This window comes from Carlito syrichta, unplaced genomic scaffold, assembly GCF_000164805.1.
Source record: "Carlito syrichta isolate Samal-C Ts95f unplaced genomic scaffold, Tarsius_syrichta-2.0.1 Scaffold307141, whole genome shotgun sequence".
Classification (NCBI taxonomy): Eukaryota; Metazoa; Chordata; class Mammalia; order Primates; family Tarsiidae; genus Carlito; species Carlito syrichta.
The window spans coordinates 557,760-584,123 of NW_007251237.1; the positions used below are offsets into that span (position 1 = coordinate 557,760).

The 26,364-nt window shown below is 34.6% G+C and overlaps 1 protein-coding gene across 1 annotated transcript in view; it reads right to left on the reverse strand.

Moving 5' to 3' along the window:
• The window catches only part of TINAG (tubulointerstitial nephritis antigen), an 88,854-nt gene that overhangs the window by 20,980 nt on the left and 41,510 nt on the right, over positions 1-26,364 (reverse strand). The window contains exon 9 of the mRNA XM_008063923.2: positions 24,569-24,692. Within this exon, the coding sequence (XP_008062114.1) occupies positions 24,569-24,692 (124 nt within the window). The remainder of the gene's footprint in view (positions 1-24,568; positions 24,693-26,364) is intronic.

Below are 26,364 nucleotides of genomic sequence, written 5' to 3' on the forward strand. Positions count from 1 at the left end.
ATTGTGAATGGATGAGGATGGAGATGAGTAATATTTAATGCATTTATTTTGAGGATCAAAATAAATCAAAGTTTTCATCTAGTATCATAGGCAGTACTCATTCATCAGCAGTAAAATTTGTTTTTTTCTGCAACTCTTCCTTTTTTATTGTAGTAGAGACTTGGGCTGACCTTCTCTTTGGTCTTATTGAGGTAATCAGTAATATCCCAGATGTTTCTGTGCAGGGAAGACATTGCAAATTGTCATAGCAACACACGTTTTTTAACAAAAACTCCTGATTCATTCATTCGTCAGAATTGTCACGTATACCCTATTCCTGGAGCAGAGGATAACATCCTGAACCTGAAATTTAAAATGGTAACCTTGTATCATGTGCTGCAGATAGGTGCATAGTGATGGCCCTGCAAGTGCTCTCTCTTTCAAGGGACAATCAATCCACACTTCAGTTGACAGAGAGAAGTCAGAAACCACCTTAATTCTTACTTCTGATGTCCTCCTCTCCATCTCCAAATCTCTAGAAATTCACAAATATAAACATCCCCCAATTTCCATGTGAATCCTACCATATTTAAAATTTTGAGGGCAACACCTACCACAGAGGTATTAGATTATAAACCAAAGTCACCAAAAAGTATTTATTAAGCTAATCTTTGGAAAGGGTTAATAAAATTCTATCTCATAGGCCCCTCAAAATCAGAAGTATCTATAGACATTAAAACAAGAAAGCCATTCTATAGAATTGCTAAAGCATTACCTCAAACTCTGTATATCTCATTTTCCCAGCTGTAAATCTGAGGGATTGTCTCTAAATCTGAGGGATTGTCTCTAATTACTTTCCTTAAATGAACTATTTGTTCATGTATTACATTTTTCCTTTATGAGTCTCAACTAGAAAATTATTATTATTATTATTCTCAATCATAGTAATTGTATACACTCCAATAGAGTTAAAGTGTAAGTAACCACCTTTACAGCTTTCTTGGTACAAATAGATTCATATTATCTAAGATCATGAAAAAGTGATCACATTTTCCAAAGAAATCGTTTCCTTCAATAGTCACATTTCCCTTTTTGTTATTATTTTTATTCATCTACTTGTGTTCTCAGAGTAAGCTGGATCGAAAATCAAATAAGTAAATAAATAGTACATGCAAAATTATATTACATCATAGATAAGTACTCATTAATGTCATACTTAAAATCATCTGTAAATTTTATATTTAAAACATAATTCTGAAAATAGGTTTAGAATAATAAAGAAAATGTTTAAGAAAATATAAACTTTAAAAAATACAAACGAAGCCAGGTACTATGGCTCAAGCCTGTAATCCCAGCACTTTGGGAGATTGAGGTGAGAGGATTGCTTGAGCCCATGGGTTCAAGACCAGCCTGAGCAACATGGTGAGATCTTGTCCCTACAATAAACCCCCCCCCCAAAAAAAATTAGCTGGGTGTGGTAGCTCATACCTGTAGTTCCAGCTACTTGGAAGGCTGAGGCAGAAAGATCACCTGAGCCTAGCAGGCCGAGGTTGCAGTGGCCATGAGTGTGCCACTGAATTCCAGCCTTGGTGACAGTGAGACTCCAACTCAAAAAAAAAAAAAAAAAATACAAATGAGCAGCTACTAGATAGTAGACAAGCTGTCTCATTTAGTCTTCACAAGACAGTAAGGAAACTATTGCTATCCCAGTGGACCATTTGAATAAACCAAGATGTAGAGAAGTTAAATCTGCCTGAGATCACCCAGGGAGGGCAGAACTAGTATTTGAACCTAAGTTTGACTCTAATACCCTTGTTCTTTATGCTGTATGGCATTCCTTTGCAATAAAGACTAGTCCTACACTTGACCTCAAGCCAAAATATCACACACACACACACATTTTATGAGTCATATTTTTATGAATGTCAAGATAGCTTTCTGATAATTCTTTTAAAGACAGTACTCCTAAGTAATACTCCTATTTTTACTTTGCCTAAGTAAAAAAAAAAAAAAAAAAAGCTTTTCCTTTTTGATTTGTAAAAGCAGTTCATAATAAAAGCAGTTATAGAGTGGAGCAGACCTGGTCAGTGTTTGAGATGACAAATCAATGAAAGACCAATGTCAACCAAGAGAAAACAAATAGAGTACAAACTTTCCTGTCAAGTTGATTCAGTACTGACAGACAAGGCAACATGATTAAGTCAGCACTGAAAATAGAAAGAAAAAAAAAAATCCCATTTGTCAGTTTCAACGTCTCCAGGGTCCTCTCCACCTTTACTCTTCTGCCAGTGAGTTCAACTCTAAAGATCCCAACAGTCCTTTGGGACCTCTCAGCAACTTCCCTGAGTGATTGATTGATAACTGTATCAGATCAGTGGGTCATAGCATATTTTATTTAGTGAGGCTATCCCTGTTATTCATCTCAGTGTTTCCAGCATCTAGCAGGATGCCTGGTACACAACCATTGCTCCGTAAAATTGGTTGAAAGTTTTAGTCAAGAATCAATTTGAGTATCTAAGGAAACTAAATAATTGCTTTTTTTTTTTCACTTTTCAGTAGGATTCCAATAATTTTGGAAGTCATTCAACATAATAGTCAAAGGATTCTCTTATAATCTTAACTACTGAAGTATTTTTTTCATCAAGTTTAATACATACACAATTTGGAAATATAACAATGCCAAGTAAAACCAATCAAATCTGTCAGGACTTAAGATGGGCATAAAATAGTATTATAATGTAACTTGTACATAACATTATAACAACATATACGAATTCAAAGATTCAGCAAAAAGAACCAACAGACATTTATTCTTTCTTTTCTTCAGACTTCTAAATTACCCAACCCAAATGGCATTTTTAGTTGTTTTATTAGACCTCTCAGCACCATTCCACACTACTAACCATTCCTGCTTTCTTAGAACAATCTCTCCCCCAGGTGTGTGTAACACTAAATCCTCCTGGTTTTCCTCTTCTCTGTTTGGCCATTTCTCTTCAGTTTCCTGATAAATTTCAATTCTCAAACTTCTGGAGCTATTTATAACTTTTCATTGAAAAATTTCACATTAAACTTTCTGACCCTCAGCTACTTGAGATAGTATTATTTTACCCAATATCCTCAATAGTGTACCCAATATTCATTTTCATAATTTGGTTTTTAACTCTGATTAAAATTATATTTTTCCAGAAAATTAATTCATTAGGGTTAGTCGGTTGGCTGTAATAATAATGTGATGATGGTGATGATAATGATGGTGTTATCAAAAATAATAGTAGTTGTTGCTGACTCTTCTGTGTGGTGCTTAAATTACTTAACACTGTTCTAAGAGCTTTCCATGCATGAACTCAACACCATACTCCTAGTCCTGATACAATTAAAATATTCCTAAAACCAATATGTATATTTAAAAATGTACTTAAACAACAAGATTCTAATGTTTTAGTTCAAAAGCCCAGGATTATATTTTTGTTTTGTTTTGTTTGTATTACACATATAGAGATAACCATATGTATGTGTGTTCTTGAGTTTCAGAAGTCCTGGACAATTTAGTAACAATGAAACAAGTTTTTCTTGTTTTATTTTGAGTTGTTTTAATGCATACAATATCATATATCAGTACCTACCAATATAACCAAAGTTATTTTCCTTTTAAAATTTCACTAATTTTATCAATCACTTAATAGCATTTTTTCAAGCAAACACTATTATTTTTTAAATTTCGTGTTACTGCGTATGGGAAGACAAATAACTGAATTCATAAGGAGTAAGCATGTTAAATTACCTGCTTACCAACACCAGCCTTACAGATCATGATTCAAATTTGAGTCTTAGAAACATTATATATTATAATAGCTCCTGAATTTTGGAACATACTCCAAGTCATAAACCCAAAAATGTTAAATTCAACAATGTCAAATACCTACATTATTATTTCTGTGATCAGAAAACAGTAAATACTATTTTAAAATCTAGATGTAGGTTTCATTTTTTGTTTCACTTATTTTATTATAAAGATGTGAGGTACAAGTCAGGAATAGGTAAAAAAAAAAAATTTATGTAGGTTTCAAATGTGTGACAAAAAATATACAAGCCTACAAAATTGGATGTTTTTACTAGCAAAGAATTTTCGAATTACACTTCTGACACATAAAAGATATTTTTATTATCTAATTTTCTCTAAGCTTTGTACTAAATAGTGTCTTAACCCACTTAAAAGTGTTTTAGAAAAGTGTCAGGATTTAAAGAACCTACACAGTATTACTAAAGCTAAAATTTTTAATTAAATTCATTCAAATTCTGAAAGATATTAAAAGACAGGATGTAATTCTTTCTATCTCTAGGCAAAATTTATTCTGAAATTAATCACCAATAGTAATGATAACTGGTTGACAAATCTTAAAATAAAATTACACATTGTCAAAACAGCTAAACTAAAATATTTAAATTTCAAATTTAAATATTTGAAAATATTTGAAAGTATTAGAAAACAAAAATGAAGACTGAATTAAGACTTATTTAGAGGATATTGTTTGCTTATTACATTTATGATGGGTTTATTCATAATCAATTCAATTATCTCAGATTAGAAGTTCAGCTTTCATTCACAAAGAAGGAGTCTGAATAGTGTTTATTATTAGAGGATGCCATATAAAATTATCAACCTACTTTAAAATATTTTAGATATTTTATTTTAGATGTTATATATTTGGGAGAATTATAGAAATTTTAAAATTTATTAAAATACATAAAACAAAATTAAAATATAGCCCAGTTGCTACACTTTTGATATTACTAATAATACCTAAAATTTATTGACGGTTGCCATATATCAGGCATATGAGTATTGTGTCTGCACAATTTCACTGATTCTTCACATAAAAGGTTAAACACATCTAAATAAATGGCATTAATAGGTTTTTCACATGGATGTATCTAACTTCAACACCGTAGCCTTAACACTGTGTTGTGTCCCAATGGTTTATTAAACAAGATTAGTATTGAAGTGACTTGAGCTGAATATGTATTCACCAGTATGTAATCTCTGGCAAATCACTTTATTATTAAATTCTCTCCTCACTAGGTTATTGAGTAGATAAAATTCATAGTCCTTTATAGATCTTAGATGGATAAAACCATTTGAGTTTGAATAGTGATAAATTTTTTAACCAACTTAATTAAACTATCACAGAAAAAAAGAGAAACAGAATTTATTACAAACAGAATCTTTGAAAATTAGCATTTCTCTAAAGAAAATAAATACAAGCTACTTAACAGTAGTCCCTAAAAAGTATTTATGTTATCATCTTTATAAATAAAACAAACAACATCCAATTTAAGTTGCTATGCATTTTTTAAAAATAAATCTCACTGGAAAAAATAAACAGAAAAAATAACTGCATAAATGTTGACAAAAATGAGAGCAATGAAGCAATGCATGCACCACCTGGCATTAAAACCTAGTGGTAGAAGTTGAATAATAGTACATATTTTAAATAGGACCTCCCAGAATCAAATCTTAATAAATTTATATGAGAATTTAATGAGCAATAAAATTCATTAAAAGAAGAATGAAGGAATGTATTATTAATTGTGTGGCACGGGGGTTTTTAGCTCAGAGTTTGAAAAAAAAATTAGACATTTATGAAACATCGCTCACCCAAATATCTTTCAGGTATATTTTTGACATAATTAATTTAAAAATATATAACGTGGACAATATTTTAACTTTTTATTCTAGATTGTTTAAAGTTAAAACCATTAAAAATAAAATTAAGAAAACCAACAATACACTTGGGTTTAGTCAATATTATAAAGGGTTAATGTTTCTCTATGGCCTGAATGTTTGTGTGTCTCTCTTCCAAAATTCATATACTGGAAATCTTAACCCTCCCCCCCCCCCCCGTGTAATGGTATTAGGAAGTGGGGACATTGGGAGATGATGAAGTAATGAAGGTGGAGTCTTCAGGAATGGGATTAGTGCCTTTGTCAGAGACCCCTACGCTATCTACCATGTGAGGACACAGCAAGAAGATCTATGAACAAGAAAGCAGGCCCTCATCAGATACAAAATATGTTAGTTCCTTGACCTCGGACTTTCCAGGCTTCAAACCTGTGAGAAATAAGTGTTTGCTGTTTAGGCCACTCAGTCTATGGTACTTTTATTATAACAGCCTGAATAAACTAAGACAGTTTCCAATGCATTATGGGTTCATACATATCAAGAGTTTAAGAACTCTGCTAAAAAAAAAAAAAATAGCAAGAATAAAGAGTTCGCAGTAGATGGTATGTAAATGAATAACTAACATAGTCACCCTAAATTCTAGGGTCTTCCCCCTCTAGTCTCCACTTGAGCCATCTCTATGGTACCTGCACACACTCAAAAGAGATTCACCTCTTTGCCTCTATAGCTTCATACCATTCATTTAAGAAACAAAGCATTTACAACATTATATATTTAAGTGGCTGACCTCACTACTAGACTGTAAGTACTTCGAGGTCAGACAGATGTAGGTATATATAGACCAGACTTCAGTCCTGCCAAAGAGTCAGTGAAAGAAAGATTCTTTATCCTTTTTGAATTCTAGTTGGTTTCTGCTACTTGCCTTGTAGTTTACTGAAATCCTATTTCTTTTCTTTGGTCACAGTTTCTAATCTCAGATTTATCTCAAAGTAGAATGACTCAGAACTAGGATGCTGAACGGAGCTGCTTGCAACTGTGCAAGACATGTTGGTCTCTTTATTAGGAACATCATTTTACAAGATCTGGGGTAGGGTGATGTCTCATGGACCCTTCTAAGAAGGAAAACTTACACTGTCAACCAAACACCATGGCTGCAAAGGCATGTGAGTTAATATAGAGATCGTGGCAGAATGTGAAGCAGATTCAGAGACAGTGAAGAAGTCAGGGCCAGCACAGGCTCCAGGGTAAGTTATCATCATTAGACAGATGACTGTTTCTCTGACATGGCTACCTCTCAGTCTCATTTTTGTTATTGGATTTCTCCTCGCTCTATACCCTACCCATAATAAGGTCCCTCAGATTCTCATAACATGTCATATTTTACCTCACTGTGAGATTGTGTATTTGCTGCTCTTTTATCTTGGAACAGTTTTTTTTTTTTTTTTCTTTCCACACACTTTTAATACTTTCTACTTGCCCTGCTAGATTTCTCAGCAGATGCCACCTCTTCCTGGGAACTTTCTCTGGCCCTGAAAATTAGAATTATGTGCCTTCCTATTTAATGTTCATTCTGACATCCTGACTGCTCAATAAGTATTACCAGTCTATCTCCCTCATTCCCCCACTGAATGTCTCTCTCTCTTTCTCTCTCTCTCTTTCTTTCTCATGACTTTGAGGACAGAATCAGTATCTTACTGGTGTTTGTATTCTTGATGCCTAACATAGTACTTGACACATATTATATGTTTTTAAAGAGTTTCTTGTTGAAAAGTTAAGCAAAAACTTTAATGTGTGTACTAAAATATGTGTCAAAGCAAATAAGAATATGTTAGGAAAAAAAGTGTATTTTTTTTAACCTAAAGAAAGTTTTAGTGAAAGAGAAAATAGAGCAATTGCTTGAAAAAACCTAGGAGAAACAGGAGTTAACAAAACATTGAGGAAACTTGACACTGGATGTTCCTTTTTTCACAGTATTGGTGGGCTTAATTTTAAAGTCAGTCAACCTGAAAGTACTCTTAAATAGTCTCAGTCTCTTATTTCTGGCAAAGTGGATTTATAATTTCCATCTCATAAGGATCTTGTCAGTATGAAGATTATGTTTAGTGACAGTTCTACTACAGTGATTTTGGATATAGTTGGTATCAAATACATGTATTACTTTATTCTTACTACAGTGATTTTGGGTATAGTTGGTATTACTTTATTCAATTGTTTTTATTGTTGTTCTTTTCAAGTTAGAGTCTCACTCTGTTGCCCAGGCTGGAGTGCAGTGGCACACTCATGGCCACCGCAGCATCGACCTTCTGGGTTCAGGCAATCCTTCTGCCTCAGCCTTCCAAGTAGCTGGAAATACAAGCACACACCACCATACCCAACTAATGTTTTGATTTAATGTAGAGATAAGGGCTCACTAAGTTGCCCAGGCTGGTCTCGAACCCCTGAGCTCAGGCAATCCTCTCACCTCAGCCTCACAAAGTGTTGGGATTACAGGCTTGAGCCACCACACCCAGCTATTCAATTGTTTTAAGACAGGGTCTCACTGGTCTTGAGATGCTGGGCTCAAACGATCCTCCCTCCTCCTGAATAGCTGGTACTACCGACATGCATTATCATGCCTGGTTATTCAGTCTTAGAGAGCAGCGATTCTTAAAATATATCAGCAACACTCTTTCAAGACAGAACACACAATCTCAGAGGCCCTGACTGCCACTGGCCAAGGCAGCTCTTTACTAACTCAAAATTTTAGTCTCAAATTTTTCCATTAAAATGTTTGCAAATCCAGAATCCTTCTCCAAATATAGCTTTATTTGTTCTGATATTAAAATGTTCCTGTCAAGCCAGGCTTGATGGCTCAGCCTGTAATCCCGCGCCTTTGGGAGGCTGAGGTGAGTGGATTGCCTGAGCCCGTGGGTTCGAGACCCGCCTGGGCAGCGAGACCTCATCTCTACAATAAATCAAAAAATCAGCCGGGCGTGGTAGCGCATGCCTGTAATTCTGTCTACTCGGAAGGCTGAGGCGGAAGGATCGCCAGAGCCCAGCGGGTCGAGGCTGCGGTGCCCGGGAGCGGCACTGCACTCCAGTCTGGGTGACAGAGTGAGACTCCAACTCAAAAAAAAAAAAAAAATGTTCCTGTCAAATATTTTAAATTCTCTACCACCTTTGCAGTTGGGAGAAGCCATTAAATGAGCTCTAGGCAAAACTATATGAATGGAGAGTTATGTGTCATTTCTGAGTCAAGGCTTTAACTAGTGCATTCAAGGAGTTCTCGTCATGCTTTTTTGCTTGGTCCCTGGGCTGGGTGAGATCACATATAACTTTCACAGATGGCTAAGTAACAAAGTATAAAGAGCTCTGAGGCCCTGAAACCATATAAAGGAGAGCCACCCAACAATTAGGATCACCCATCTTAAACTATTACATGAACAAGAAGTAAACTTCCATTAACATACGTGAACTATTACATATTTTGAGTCTATTTGTGGCAGCAGTTACTGTTATGCAAACCAGTGCACATCGCCAAAAAAGAAAAGTGCAAAAAAGAACTATTTTGCAGTCAAGAAACATCGTAACACCCAAATTAAATGTTTTTGCATTGTCTATACTAATTATCACACATTTATTTGCATTTGCTAAATAAGCATAGTAGAAATGTTCATTCAACTGTCTTAGACTTCCCCATGCATTAAAAACCTCTAATTAAAACATCTGCTCAGAATGTATCAATTTGCCAGGGGTTAAACATAACATAGCATGAAAATTCAGGCTTAGCATTCTGTTGTTATTAAAAAAGACAGAGGGGATAAAAAGATGTATGAGGATAAACAAGTGATGGCCCAAATAAAACTATGTCAAATAATTTGTAATTGTCCAATAATAATTCATACTTCTGAAATCTTTGAAATGTATATACGTAGAAAATATGAAGAAAATACATTTAAAAATTCAACTTTGAAGTATTATTTTTATGCTGTCTTAAGGGGTGAGTATCTTTAACTATAGATAGATGGAAGATAGATAGATAATGATAGATACATAGATAGTGAGAGATACATAGATAGATACATACATAGAGATATCATAGGTTTATGACTATATGATAGAAAATCAGTATGGCAACATAATTATGCGCCCAATATAGAAAACCATGCTTTTTAGACACATTATAATACTATACTTTAACCTGTAAAATATTACTTTCTTATTATTACATGATTACTTTTATATTTTCTCACAAATAACTATTTTTAAAATCTAACAAATAAAAATATCAGAGTCCTAAAATCACTGAGATTAAAATTATCATGACCTCTAGCCCAATGGTTTTTCTATTTTTTACAAATCTCTCAAATCCTTTCAGCAGTTTTACTAAGCATTCTGTCATTTTAGTAACATATCAATATTCATGCCCTAAATCCCTTCTTTTTCTGACTTTTTATTACACCCATCTGGAAAACCATCTGTGTTGGATGAACTCATCATTTCTCTATATACAGCAAACATCATTGACCGCAACGGCAGAAAGCACACACAAGAGGGCAGAATGTTCTTATTACCAATGTCTGACACTCTGGATTCTTCTGGGCATCTTCCTGTCCTAACTATCTAGATGACCACAGCAAACCATCTATTTCCTCCAATTTCTATCAATGCATTCCTCCCACCACCTCTTTCTTCTACAGATAACCTAACCATCTACATCCTGGAGATAAAAGAGGTAATTGGATAGGAATTTTCCTCAACTTACCACTACCCTGTGCTAACACATTTTCATCTGACCTCACCTTCACTCATTATACAATAGAGGTACCAATTGAGATTCTCTCTGAGACCAATGTCTACACCTAGTCTTTGACTTCCAACACTTTCAGTTTTCCCACTTTCTAAGAAATCTTACACTAGCAACTCTCTCTTATTTTTCCCCATTTTGCTGCTCTGTCTCCGTAGACTCATCCTTTTCTAGTCAATAAATACTGAATTTGCTCATAACTTATTCTCAATCAGTCTCTCTTTTCTTCTTATTCTGCTTAGTTCCATCAATGTTCAACTCTAATCTCTCCTCTGAGATCAGTATATGAGGGGGGACCAAAACCCCCCAGAATTTATTTATTTAAAATATAGGCACTTATTCTTACATATTTAAACTTCAGTCATCTTCAAAGTTCTCTCTCTTTGATGCAACATACATATCAAGATGCTTTTCTACCGCTCAACACAGTTTTTGAACTCCTCAACTTGATACCTTCTAGTGTTTCTACCATTTTTTGTTTAACTTTTTTCACATTGGTAAAACATTTCCCTTTGAGGACTTTTTCATCAAGGGAAACAAACAAACAAAAAAGGCACTCAGGACAAGATCAGATAAATAAGGAGGGTGGGGAATAGGGGTCATACTTTTTTTGGCCCAAACTGCTGAACACTCAGCATGGTGTGGACAGGGGTGCTATCATGGTAGAAGCACCAGTCATCTGTTTGCCACAACCTGGGATGTTTCTTCCACAAATCATGACACAATCTTCACAAAACTTCTAGATAAAACTTGGGCTGATACCATTTTTATGGAATCATATTTTGTGGAATACATGTGAGAAGAAACACATAATTTTTATAAACAAACTCCAGGTTTTTTTAATCCGCCTTGTGTCTAACTATCTGCTTCGATATGTATCAGTATTTTCATGTTGCAAAGGCACCTCAAAATCATCAAGTCCCATAGTGAACTGCTTTCCCATCCCATCTTATGGCACTACTCCTATCCAATTTATCAAGTTATAATTCTAAAAATGATCATCCTTGACACCTCCTTCACCGTGTTCCATTATAAACCTACATCACATCTGGTAGCCTTTCTCCTTAAATATTTCTTGATCCACTTGCATCTCCCCAACTCTTCCACCATCTTACTAAGTTCAGATAAGTATCTTTTACTTGGACTACTGAAATGTGTGTCTTTATATTACACTCTTACAGTCAGAGCAACCTTTAAATATAGCAAATAAAGATCACCCCATCTTTCTACTTAAAATACTCCAATACCTTCCTTTGCTCTTTATTTCCTTAAGCCAGTACTTAACATTCTTTACTAAAAATCTGTAAAATGGCCTACAAGTCTTGCTTTTTGTTCTTCAGCAAACACAATCGTCTTTATGTTCACACAGTCTTGTAACCACAGGGTTTTTACTCAAGCTGTTCTCTTTGCCTGTTTCTATACAATCCATAAATCTCAGTTCAGACTTTATTTCTTCAGGGACATTTTTCAGATCAAGTCTATCACATGCCCTCTTACCGCTTTCTACTCTGCTTTTGTAAAATGTCTCTTAATTTTATATTTTAATACATTTTTGTTTAATCCAGTTGCACTATGAGGGAGAGGACTGTTTTTAATTTTTCTCACCATGCCTACTACTCAGCATAGAATCAGGAACACCATGGATTCTCTTAATATTTGTAGAAAACATAGAAAAGAGAAATTTCAAAAACATTTTATTTGTGCACATTTTTATGTTATATAATGTATTTGCATCAAAGTTTCTGACATCATTTTCTGATGAGTCACTCAAACTAAATATCTTCACAGTAATTGTTGGAAACATGCCCAATTTCTAGCATTTTTAATGCATTTTAATGCAATTGCATTGAACAAAGCTAGCAATTATCACAATCAACTTGGAAAATGTCTTTGTTATTTCTTAATCTGTCTTTTTTTTACTATTTCTATTTTTTTTATTTTCAGCTGCCATTTCACAATAGTTTGTCTCCTTTCTCTGAGTCACTACTCAATATAAGTAAAAAGTTGACATTTCGATTCTAGACACACACACACACACACACACACACACACACGCATATATACACAAAGTTAGCCCCAAAACTCTGGCCCATTATAAAATATAATTTTATTTGCCTATAAGTTACACATCAATTAGTAGAACATAAATTTGATGAACACCAGGGTCTCTGTCTATCTTGCTCACTGATATATCCCCAGTAGCTAAAACAATACCTGACACATGTAAGTACTCAATAAATTTGTTGACTAAATAAGCTTCCACATACAATATTATTGAGCAATGGCAAAAATATGTCTAAAATTATGATTCAGTTCCAGAATACACAATAAAGCAAATATCACAATAAGGTGAGTCATGTGAAATTGTGCTTCCCAGTGCTTATAAAAATAATGTTTATACTGTAGTCTACTAAGTATGCAATAGCATTTTGTCTAAAAATGTAGATCCTTGTTTTTAAAAATACTTTGTTTAAAAATGCCAGCAATCATCTGAACTTTCACTAAATCATCATCTTTCTGTTGGTTGAAAGTCTTGATGTTGAGGCTGCTGATTAATCAGAATGTTGTTTGCTGAAAGTTGTGGCAATTTCAAGGGAGGAATCAGCAGTAGTGGGCTATTGCTGGGGTAGGGGTCACGTGACAACATAAAGGGTACCTGATCCTAAACCAGGGGAAGTGAGGACAAGTTGGAGGCCCAAACTCCACCTGCATGTTGATTACTTGTGTACCTCATCCTGACTTGTACTCCACATCTCTATGACAAAATAAAGTAAAAAGAACAATAAAGTTTGCATCAATTATCTCTTTCTTTCATAAAAGTTTTCTCTGTGGTATGTGATGCTATTTGATAGCATTCTACTGTTGTAGATCCTCTTTCAATTCTACCTAGAGTGAATCCTCTCAAATCCTGCTGTTGCTTTATCAACTAAGCTTATGTAATATTACAAATCCCTTGTAGTCATTTCAACAATGGTCACAGCATCTTCACCAAGAATAGATTCTATCTCAAGAAACTGCTTTCTTTGCTCAACCATAAGAGCAACTCCTTATCCTTTAAAGTTTGATCATGAAATTGCAGCAATTCAGTCACATCTTCAGGTTCCACTTCTTGTTTTTTATTTTAAAGATGTGGGGTATTTTAAAGATGTGGGGTATTTAGGATTAGGTACATAGGTGATCATGGTACAGGTGAAGTTTGGGCTTCCCTTTGGTCCCCACTTCCCTGGCTTGGGATCAGGTACCCTTATTGATGTTATGTGACCCACTCCCTCCATTCCCTGGCAGTGTCCCACTACTGTCAATCACTTCCGTATAGTATTATGATAAGTGTTCAGGGTCTACTTATGAATGAGGATACATGGCACTCAGTTCTTTGATTCTGTGATAGATCACTTAGTACGATAGATTTTAAATCCATCCAAGTTGCTGAAAGTCCATAATTTTGTTCTTCTTTATGACTGTGTAGTATTCCATCATGTATATGTACCATGTATATGTACCATCATGTAGTATTCCATCATGTATATGTACCACATTTTTTTCATCCAGTCCACTTGTGATGAGTAGTACAGTTGGTTCCACGTTTTTGCTATTGTGGGTAGTGCTGCAATAAACATGTGTGTGCAGATATCTTTTTTGTAGAATGATTTTAGTTCTTGGGGGTATATTCCCAGGAGAAGGTCACATGGAAGGTCTATTTTTAGATCTTTTAGAAATTACCACACTATTTTCCACATAGGTTGTACTAGTTTACACTCCCACTAAAAGTGTTCCCTTTTCCCCGGATCCTCTCCAACATCTGTTGTTTTTTGAGTTATTAATGATGGCCATCCTGACTGCAGTTGGATGGTATCTCAGTGTGGTTTTGATTTATTTTTCTGATGATTAGTGAGGCTGAGCACTTTTCCATGTATCTGTTGTATGCTCATATGTCTTCTTTTGGGAAGTGTCTATTCATATCTTTTGGCTACTTTTTAATAGGGTTGTTTTTTGTTTTTGTTTTACCTTTTGGCGCATTTGAATTCCTTGCAAGCATCATTTATAATTGCATGCACATCCTCCACTGAAGTCTTTAATACCTCAAAGTCATCCATGAGGATAGGAATCAATTTCTTCCAATCTCCTATTAATGTTTATATTTTGCCCTTCTTCCATGAATCATGAATGTTCTTAAAGACATCTAGGATGGTGAATCCTTTCCAGAAGGTTTTCAATTTATTCAGTCCAGATACATCAGAGGAACCAATATCTATGGTAGCTACAACCTTGCAAAATGTATTTCATGAAATATGACACTTAAAAGTTTAAATTATGTCTTAATCAATGAGTTGTATAATGAATATTGTGTTAGCAGGCAGGAAAACAACAAGAATTTCCTTGTAAATCTCCAGCAGAGCTCTTGAATGATTAGATGCATTGTCAATGAATGGCAATATTTTATTTATTTATTTATTTATTTTTTGAGTTGGAGTCTCACTGCATCGCCCAGGCTGGGGTGCAGTGGTACACTTATGGCCACCCCAACATCAACCTCCTGAGCTCCGGCAATCCTTCTGCCTCAGTCTTCCAAGTAGCTGGAACTGCAGGCGTGCGCTACCTCACCGGACTAATTTTTTTTTTTATTGTAGAGACATGGTCTCACCAAGTTTCCTAGGCTGGTCTTGAACCTGTGGGCTCAGGAAATCCACTCGCTTCAGCCTTCCAAAGTGCTAGAATTACAGGCTGAGACACCAGGTCCAGCTGAATGGTAATATTTTAAAAGAAATCTTTTTTTTTTTCCTGAGCAGTAGGTCCTAACAGTAGACTTAAAATATTCAGAAAACCATGCATAAACAGATGTGCTATATCTAAGCTTTGTTGTTCCATTTATAAAATACCAGCAGAGTAGATTTAGTATAATTCTTAAGAGTTCTAGATTTTTGAAATGATAAATGAATACTGCCTTCAACTTCAAGTCACCAGCTACTAATGCCCAGTCCCTAACAACAGAATCAGCCTGTTCTTTGAGGCTCTGATGCCAGATATCGATGTCTCCTTTTCAGCTACAGCAGTCTTAGATGGCATCCTCTTCTAACAGAAGGTTGTTTTATCTATATTGCAAGTCCATTTAGTATAGCCACCTTCATCAGTGATCTTAATTGGATGTTCTACATAACTTACTACAGCTATTACAATCAGCACTTGCTATTTCACTCTGTACTTCTATGTTATGGAGACAACTTCTTTCTTCAGAGCTCATGAACTAACCTCTGCTAATCCAGACTTTTCTTCTGAAGCTTCCTCACCCTCTCTCAGCCTTCACAGACTTGGAGATAGTTAAGGGTTTACTCTGGTTTCGGCTTTGGTTTATAGGAATGTAGTGTATTATTTGATGTTCTGTGCAGACCACTTAAACTTTCTTCATATCAACAATAAGCCAGTTTCATTTTCTTATCATTTATTTGTTCACTGGAGTAGCACTTTTAATTTTTTTTCCGAAAAATATTTTCCTTTGCATTCACAACTTGGCTAACTGGCACAAAAGGCCTAGTTTTCAATCTGTCTGGGCTTTCAACATGCCTTCCTCACTAAGCTTAATTTTATCTTGCTTTTTTTACTTAAAGTGAAAGATGTGCAACTCTTCCTTTCACTTGAACACATAGAGGTCATCGTAGGAGTATTAATTGGCCTGACTTTAATATTGTGGTGTCTCAGGGAATAAGGAGGCCCAAGGAGAAGGAGAGAGATGGGTGAAATGGCCCATCAGTGGGACAGTCAGAGTGTAGGCAACATTTATCAATTTGCTGTCTTATGTAAGCATGGTTTGTGGCACTCCAAATCAATTACAATAGTCACAGTGAAAATGAATGATTACAGATCCCTGTAACACAGGGTCCCCAAGCTTTGGGTCCTGGGCAAATACTGGTCAGTGACCTGTTAGCAACTGGGCCACACAGCAGGAGGTGAGTGGCTGGAAAGCTAGTGAAGCTTCATCTCTATTTAAGGCCATTCCACATCATTTGCATACTACCTGAGCTCTGCCTCCTGACGGATCAGCACTGAAAAGCAGGCTTCTATTTCCAACATCCTATCTTCGTGAAGCAAGGTTTTCTTCAGTGACAACAACCAAAATGAGATTACAGAGTAAACTGGACATAATAGCACACTTCTGGTGTCACTGTCTCCTACCACTCCCAGATAGGACTGTCAAGTTGCAGGAAAACAAGCTCAGGGTTTCCGCTGATTCTACATTATGATGAGTTGCATAATTATTTCATTATGTATTACAATGCAACAATAATAGAAATAAAGTGCACAATAAATGTAATGTGCTTGAATCGTCCTGAAACCACCCCCTCAACCTTGTCCATGGAAAAACTGTCTTCCACAAAACTGGTCCCTGAAACCAAAAAGGTTGGGGACCACTGCCAGAACAGATATAATAACAATAATAATATAATAATAATAATGTTTGAAATATTGTGAGATTGACCAAAATGTGACACAGAGACATAAAGTGAGCACATGCTGTTGGAAAAAATGGTGCCAATAGTCTTCTTCCTTGCAGGGTTGCCACAAACCTTCAATTTATAAAAGAAAAATTGCAGTATTTGCAAAGATAATAAAGTGCAACAAAATGAGGTATGTCTGTATATCTTTAATAAAATTCTGCTATACAAACAGGATTAAAATAGGAAGAAAAGTCAATGTTTATCCCAATTATTTCCCTTGATTTTTACATTTTTTTACTGCTGAATGTATCCATTTGAGTTCTTGCAGTGATTCCTAAGAATCATGCAAAAGCAAATGACATTAATGTGTTACATTACCAACTTGGGACTTGGGGGGGTTAAGAAAAGCTTAGAATTTCAGTGGACAGGGACATAAGATAAACTATGATAGGCATGGAGATGTGGAATCAGAACATAGGAGAGAGAACATTGGCTAGGATGAAAATCTCAGTTGCCATATTTTGTTGATAATTCACACATTGTGTTTTATCATTTTAACAACTCTGAAATTGAAATCCAACTTACAATCAATGGAGCTGCTCAGTTTAATCAGTAATATTTTCTTTTTATTGGTGTCTAAAATAAAGTTATATCTCAAATAGATGGCACTATTTATTCAATTAAAAGCTTTTATAACTATAGTATTCATAATGGGGATGAACAGGGTTTTGGGAAAGAAAAAAGAGGGGGTGAAATAAGGCTATTAGGAGCAAAGAAAGACATTACAAGTTTATATCTACCTTCTACAGTCCTATGCTTCCTATATCGGGGAATATATAGCCTTTATCGCCTTCTACTAGAATCAGCTATGAATGTATCTGTCTCACTCTCTGAATTCCTTAAGAGCAGGCTATGAATTAATCCTCCTTGTACTCCCCAATGTTGGGCGCTTGATAGAAGATGAAATTTATTTATTCAGTAAGTTAAATCTAATAGCTTTGTCTTATACAGAAAGAGCAGCAAACAGAATTTGTTGTGATAAATTTGTTAGGTACTACTTAGGAGTTATGTATTAAGTTCTCTGAAAAGGAACCTTAACTTACTTGAGCTATTTGATTACTCTCTAATTCACTGACACATTAATTTCCTGAATGTAGTCATTACCAAATCAGGAATTACTAATGGATAAATGAATTAAAAGCTACTGCTCCAGGGCACCTAGCAATACCCAGGTGACCTAAAAATCTTTGTAAAAATAAATAACCATATTCTCCTAAATTAATTTTATTCCAGCAGAGTTAGCTTTCTCATATAGGCAAAGTAAATTTATAAAGGTACTAATTATCTAGGAGTTTATAAAAGTGAATACACTACTGCAACAGATACATAAAATATAGAGGATAAACAAAAAATGGCAAGGCAATTACATGCAAATATATTTATATTTTGTTCAAGTTGAGCATAAATGAATACAGAAGTAGAATGAAGAGAACAGGAGTAGCAAGGCTAAGTGGGTGGTAGAGATGATTATGATCAGTTCTGATAAATCGAGTGAGGCTCTGAGACAATGTTGGCATTTTCAGAATTCTCTGAATGACAGGAAAAATTCAATAAATCACTTAGTGTGTGTTGGAAAAAAATTTCTAGATCAAGGACGCCCTTAGAGTAGGCAAAAATTGATAATGAAATATGTAAGAAGAAGTTTCGAAGGAATGGGACTTCTGAACTGATAAGAAACAGAACTCAAGTAGAGCTGAATTTCCAGTTACAGTGGCAGTATAAATGCATTTTTATTTCATTTACCTTCCTGAAAAGTCATTAAACAATTAAGAATGGAAAGACAGATGAAATGAAACAAATTTTAAAACCTCAATACCTTCTATCTTGAATGAATTGATCAAACAGCCATAATCACATGACAAAATTTTGAGGAATAAGAGAACAACTCATTTTCTTCTGCACCAGAGTAAAAATGGAGGCTAAGAGACAGCACTCACTACAACTGTCTCCCTTCACCTCTGAACCTGAATAGGACAAATTTTGTCTTCAAAGGATGTGAGACAGCCCAGAAATACTCAAGATTTTTATAATGAGGGCCACTTACAGGTTATGGCAATCAGATATCAGTTCCTTCCCATACTGCTCATGGAAAGTCAGCCAAAAAAGAAAACCCACTGAAAGTCAATTGGGCTGTCAAAGTTCTGACCAGCCTTCCAGGGGAGATGGTTAAAAGGTAAAGTGAAAAAGAAAGGCAAAGAGTACCACATGGCAGCAAAGATTACTGCAAGGGATTTATGATAAGTCCTACCAAACTATCTGAGCCATGAACTGAGGGCAGACATACTCTCAGGACAAGAGAAAAGGTGTATTCTGTGAGCATGGGTCCAACATTTACAAACTGGAATCAAAGCTGAGGAGTCCCTCAGCTCTCTCCTCCAGATCATAAGCTAAAAAATAATTCATTCTCTGAATAGAAAAAGCATTAAGTGTACAATAGATAAGTACTATATTGGGTGGTTTGATCACATCAGTGCATATTACAGACACCTGCTCTCACGCAACTTCATTCTAGTAAAGAAACTGGACAGTACGTGATCAACATAAAAAGCCAATTAAGTTATATAGCATGTTAGAAAGTGATAATTGTAGGAAAAATTTAAAATATAGAGGAAGTAAAGAAGGGGTCAGGTTTGTTGGAGCAGAGGGCAAGTAGCAAATTAAATAGGGCAGTCAGGGAGGCCGTACTGAGAAAGTGAGATCTGAGCAGATATTAGATGGAAGGACAGAAAATAAGGAGTTGAAGACATAATGGTAGGAGGTTATTTTAGGAAGGGAGAAAGGCCTTGAGGTATATGTTCCTGAAAATGAAAGAATCCTTAGAGTAGGAAGAACAAGGCACAGGTGAGTAGGAGTTGAGATCAGAAAGTTGGTGGGAGTTTGCAGGCAAGGAAGCCCTTGTACCACATAGGCCCCTGTAAGTCATTGTCAGGACCTTGGTTTTTACTCTGACGGAAATAGGAAAACATTTGTAGGTTTCAGAGCAAAGTAGTGACAATATCTGATCAATGTTCTAAAAAGAAAACTGTTTTCTATGTTAAGAATAGACTGCCAAAGGGCAAAAGTCAATGCAGGAAGATGTCCCGTTAGAAGGTACTTCCGTATTCCAGGTACAAAATAATGGGTAATGATGGCTCAGGTAAGGATAGTGGTAGTTCAGATAGTGAAAAATAGTTGGATTCTGAAAGTGAGTTGTGAAGAAGAGGAATAAAGGGTGACTCCAAGGTTTGCAACCAGAGCATGGGAGGACAGAGTTGTCATCCACTAAGAACAGCTGATGCTATTTCACAAGGATAAAGGGGAAGATGATGGGTTCAATTTTAGAAGTGCTGCATTTGAAGCTCCTACCTCCCTAGGAAGGTATCCAGGTGAGGATGTCAAATAGGCCATGGAATGTATGAGTCCGGAGTTCCAGAAAGAAGTCTGGACTGAGACATAAATTTAGTTGATATCAGTTTTTAGATGGTACTTTAAGTCATAATGAGCTCAGAGACTATACCAGAGAATGGGTGAGAATAGAATAAAAAGAAGAACCAAGACCTGAGACAGGGATACGCCAACATTAAAAAGTGTAGAAATACAGTAGGAAGGAAGGAAGGAAGGAAGGAAGGAAGGAAGGAAGGAAGGAAGGAAGGAAGGAAGGAAGGAAGGAAGGAAGGAAGGAAACCCACAAAGAACACTGCAAAGTTGTAGCCAGTAAGGAACAGTCAGGTGGAAGTGATGGGCAAGTCCAGGATCTGATGGACAGATTTAGCAGTGTGGAAGCTATTGATAAACTTGAAATGAATATTTTCATGAGGAGGAAGGGGATAAGAAAAAAGTGATTCATGCAACTTAAGAGAGAACAGGAAAGGAAGGATTGGAAAAAGTAAGGCATATTTTGCAAGTAGTTTGCTGTAAGGAGTGAACATAAGTAGGATGTGGAGGAAGTGGAGTAAAAAAAAAAAGTTTTTTTCTTAAAATCTGAGAAATAACAGTATTTTTTTGTATGGTGGTAGAAATAAAATGGATTACAGAAAAGAACAAGGGAAAATTGTCTCTGCGTGTTCTTGAATAGAGGGGTTGGGTCTACAATACAGGAAGAGGACTTAGATAAGAGCACGAATAGCTTCATTATGTAAGAGATGGGAAGGAAGATTATGAGTGAGTGCATGCTGATAGGTGGCATTTGTGGTACTGAGGAGTGTTTTCTGTTTGTTTCAGTCTTCTCCATGAAACAGAACATAAGGTTATCAGCTAACAGCAAGGGGGAAACGTATTGAGGTTTCAAAGGAAAAGGACACATTTTGAGATGAACACTCACAACAGGAAGAATAAAGAGAATAGGAAGCCAGAATATGATTGCATGGTAATATTAGATGCCTACTTGAAATTTGTTATTATAAAGTAAAGGGAAATCAGCAGAGTTGCAAGCTTTTGTCAGCTATGCCCAGATGCACAGCTATGGATCCAAAATGGGCTGACTTGAATTTAGCCAGAGCTGAGCTCTTGCCAAGTTAATATGATGAGTCAAGCAAGGAAAAGAAGAGTTCAAGGTATATAAGAAAGAGTGATTATAATGATTCACTGTGAAATTTTAACTAAATAAGGAAAAGTGTGTGGGTGTCAAAGATAAGAGGAATCATTAAATGGTGATTGCGTCAATGGAACAACTCACTGGAAGTATGTGTAGGACTGTGGGGTCAGAGTAGCAGAAATTACAGGCTGGAAAGATAGGAAGTGCAAGTCGGAGAGTAAAATGCATAGATTTGAGATTAAATGTTTAAGAAGAATTCAGGAAAAGACAAATGAAGAATATAGAGCTCTAAAGGATTTATTCAGAGAAACTGGAGAAGTCAGACATAGACTCAAAGAAATTACATATATAAATTTTCTAAATATAACTCAAAGACTTAAAAAGACAACCAAGAGAAAGAAAAGGAAAAAAATCTAAAAAACTTCTGAGATGAGGTGATTTATAGAATGAACATCAAATATACTAAATGTTTAGGGACAGGTGGACCAGAACACAGAAAATCACATATAGTGAGATGATAAAGAACTGGAACAGAAATATTATTATCAGAAAGGTAATAGGAAATATAGAAAATTCAGCATATGCAAAAACAGGTGCTTTTAAAAAGTGAATAGGGTAAGGATTAAAAACATTATTGTGAGTACTCAAGTAGAAAAGTCAAGTAAAAAATGTCGCTTGTCTACAAAATGTCGCTTGTAAGGAAACAAAAACAGCTGGCTGGCCTGAGACTTGTCTGCAGGAAGACATAATGCAGAAACCCTGGAGCAATCTCTGCAAAGCAGGATTCTATACCTAATCAAGTCTCAGGATTCTATACCTAATCAAGTTATTCTTGATTAACACAACAAACATGTCCTCAAACACAAGAAATTAGATACCAGAGACTGCTGTGTAAATCAAAAATTTATTAGAAGTAAAATGCGTCAGATAAAGTAATTAATAGAAATTAAACTTAAGTACAGGAAAGTCATCATCAAAAGATACTTATTATCATTGACTTTATTAAGTATATAAGCAAATATAAACAACTATGGAAATTATGGTTTCAGAGCAGAATTTGTAATCCCTTGATATGGAAAAACAATGATATGACTAACAAATATGATCTGTCTGAGAGGAGGAGAGATGGGAAGAAATAAGAGTAATGAATTTCCTTATCTTATCTGCTAGCAAAAAATCAATAGATATTAAAATACATAGTTAAAATTGATAATTCTGATCTCTAATTATATATACATATAAACTGGAAAGGGTTCTTTACAGTAAAAAAATTATTTTAGGAACTAGTATCACTTGTGTAGAAGAATAAAAAATATGTCATTCCATACCATTTTATTACATTGTATTAAATTCAAATAAAATTAACCTGAATAGCAGTATTTTAAAATGTTATATTCTTTCTGACTTGTACACCACAACTTTAAAATAAAATTTAAATTAAAAATAAATAAAATGCTATATTCTGTATTGTCTTTCTATTTTTGTATGTTTCTCTAATTTTTTATTAACAAAGAGAAAGATAATTATCTGACTTTTTTTAACCAATGTTATGCTAATAGTGATTTTTGAGCGTTAATATGATTTGAGATGATTTTTTTTTTACTATCTTCTTGCTAGGTTGTTAATTTTAGTAGTGAGCATATATGCATTTTATAAAATGATACTTTTAAAAAAATTAAGGCAAGCATTTTGTTCCATATAACCTAAGAAAGTAGGGTGTTAGAAAGTTATCATAGGCCTCTAAAGAGGAATGATGCTGAGTAATCAAAACTATGCAGTGGTTAAATAGAAAAAGAAAATATCCAGTGTTTTAAAGAATTTTGAGAAGCATTATTTTTATATGCTGCTAATTAAAACATTAGCAAAATATTCTTTTTAATACAATTTTAAGTACTGCAGCATCTTATTCTTCTAAGAAACCCACCTTCCTTCCTTCCTCTCTCATCTTTCTCTTTTTTTCTTTTTTTCCTTCCTTCTATATAATTATATATATATTAAAAATACTCAAAATTTTAGTGGAGGTGATCTCTGGATGGTGAAAACACACACACACCACACACATGTACATATACATACATATGTATATTACACATATTTTTCACATTTCGTTCTATCTGTAGTTTTTTTCACCTTTAGTTTACCAACATCCTACATTAAAGTGAAATATCACATTTTTCAATTCTAAGATACACATATTTTTACATTCCCCAGGATAACTTGTCTGCATGTCATAGAATTGACTCAAAGATGTTTCCAAGATCAGAATGGAGAAGGTAACAATTGGGTTGTAAGGTAGGTTGGTTTTTACCAGGTCAATAAAATTAAGACAGGAAGGAAATGTTCAACAGGAATGCAGTTATGTACCAAAAAGCAAGATGAGAAGAGGGAGAGTTTTTTGATGGGGAGAAAAACCACAGCTTTTTCTGTAGCATGCCATTTAAATAGAAGTAAGACATTATAAGAAAGAGTTTGTAGACTGGGCATAGTCAGAGCAAGATTGCAAAGGCTCTGGGAAGCTGGTTTTATAACCATGGTCTTTCAGAATGGGGCCTATTGTGAAATTACTTACTTTTGAAATGCAAACACCAAACAGATTTTGAATGTCTTTCTTAGCCTTGTATAGATTAATGTATTTTACTTACAAATTTTATCAATTTAATTTTCACAATTCTTGCATAAATATAAAATAATAACCTTACATTAAATTAAAGGTGACCTTACCCTCTGTATCTGCTTAATCTCTGTCATTTGTAATTCTATTCAAAAGCTTCTTTCCAAATGATAATACACGTTGGATTTGCACTCTTCCCTTGATTATGCCAAATGTATAATTTATTTTAATAATATATTTTCTTTGCCCTTAGAACAAATTCTTAAGGACATGTTCACAAGTAAAAGTGAGAAACAGGAAATTAACATTTTTTTCCCAGATTACTGAGTTAGCCTTTTACTGGACTTTAAAATAATGATTAAATAGTGGTAAAGTTTAGATTATTTTTCATTTGCATCAGAATCTCTCATATAAAGAAGAATTCTGGTATTTAAATGCACTACATATTCTTATTTTCAGTTCCTCTTTCCAAAAGCATGAAATAAGAATTTTGAAGAAATTGCCTTACCCAGTGAGTTTGACTGCATGTGTCCGAAGCTTTTGATATTTTTCTGATTCTTTATTTGTGCTGGTAACATGTCTATATATCCCTGACTTATAATGGAAGAAATCCTCATGGACTTGCATTATGGCTAAAATAAAAACCAACAGGACAAATGTCACAGTCTTAACAAATCATCTTTAAAAATTTTTACAGAACAATCAATGAGTAAATTGCAAGGAGCTAAAGCTAAAAAGAAATTGTGTAATTCAGCCTAATATTCTTTCTTACTTGGTTGCAATATTTTATTTTTCTCTTATCAAAACAACTTTTAACTGTTTAGAATATTACTTAAGTGCACAAGATGCCTTTAAAATGCCATCTAGTCTTAATCAACAGAGGCTCTACTACTAGGAATTGAGTCCCTTGCAGTAAAGTCCTTCTACACTGTCAGTGATTGCTGTTTCTCCATTAACCTTGTGCTTTACCACAAACCTTTTAAGACCCCAATTAAGCTAGCAGAGAAGGGTGAGCCTAGCAGACTGGGCTTAACGCAATTGTCTTTAATTCTTTTGAGTAAATACAAATTTTTCTTTGGTGAGTTTGAATTAGAAAAAAAAAGAAACCCTTGTCAAAAGGATACTCTGACAAATTTTCATTCTTCCAGCTCTGGAGAGCTAAGCCAACTTTATATGCTTTAAAAAGTAGAGCTTATACTTTAGAAAACTCTCCTTTTCTCCACCTAGATGACTTTTTCTCTCTATTGTGTACTGCTTTGTTGAAGGGCTTGGCAATTCAGAGTGAAGACTTTAAACTTTGCTACTAGAAGGCATGAATTGAAAATGTTTAAACTGGGATGACATACTTATACCTTGAGAACTGTGTACAATGCTTATCTATCTCAGTATAATTTGCATTTTAAATAAAATAGAAACTAAGGTAACAAGCATTTGACAGAGCCTTTTAAAAAGAGCTTACACTCTAAGGTTAAATATAACTTTTCTAATGTTCCACTTTTTATTTCTTTTTTTTTAATGTTCCATACTTTTTCTGACACTGTTCAAATAGTCTCAAAAGAGGTTAAATCTTCTTTATCTACTTTTAAACACATTCCCATAGGATTTTAAGAATTTTTATATTTGTACTATATGTTTTGTTCTCTCTCCATCACCTATACTTATTTTTAATGCTACAGATTTTAGAAGTATGTACACAGTGCTATTATTCAGCATTCTATTGCCTTTTTCATTCTTTTGTTCTGAGACGAGGGAAATGCTGTTCGCTAGGCCAGGCAAAAATGAGCAGACAATCACAGTACATCTACAGCAAGAGGCATCAAGCCAGCATTCTACTCATTTATAAAAATATGAAGATATTGCTTGTGGTTTTTCTTTCCTAAAGAACCATTGACCTCTTTAGGTCTTATAATTCAGCTTTTCTTTAAGTACCATGAGTAAAATATATTCTTCATTGCTGAAAAACTAAAGAAGGTGAGAAGTCATCATAATTAACTAAAAGATAGCTTCTTCTTTAAGTTCTGATACCAAGATAGACTTGGTAAACCCACAAACATGTAACTAACTATTTAAACTACTATAGTGTAATTTTACTTTTGGGAAACTGCAGAAAACTCATGATACAGAATTATAGCATGCATGAAGACAGATTAAGTGGGTGTTCAATAATTTACATTTTTATTTTATTATTTGGAAATTATAACTCTTTATTTTTGCTTCAATGTGTGAAATACATAAGCATGCAAGTATATAGGCATAAAATGAAACTAGGATAGTCTCAATTTTAAATAATTATAATCCAATTTT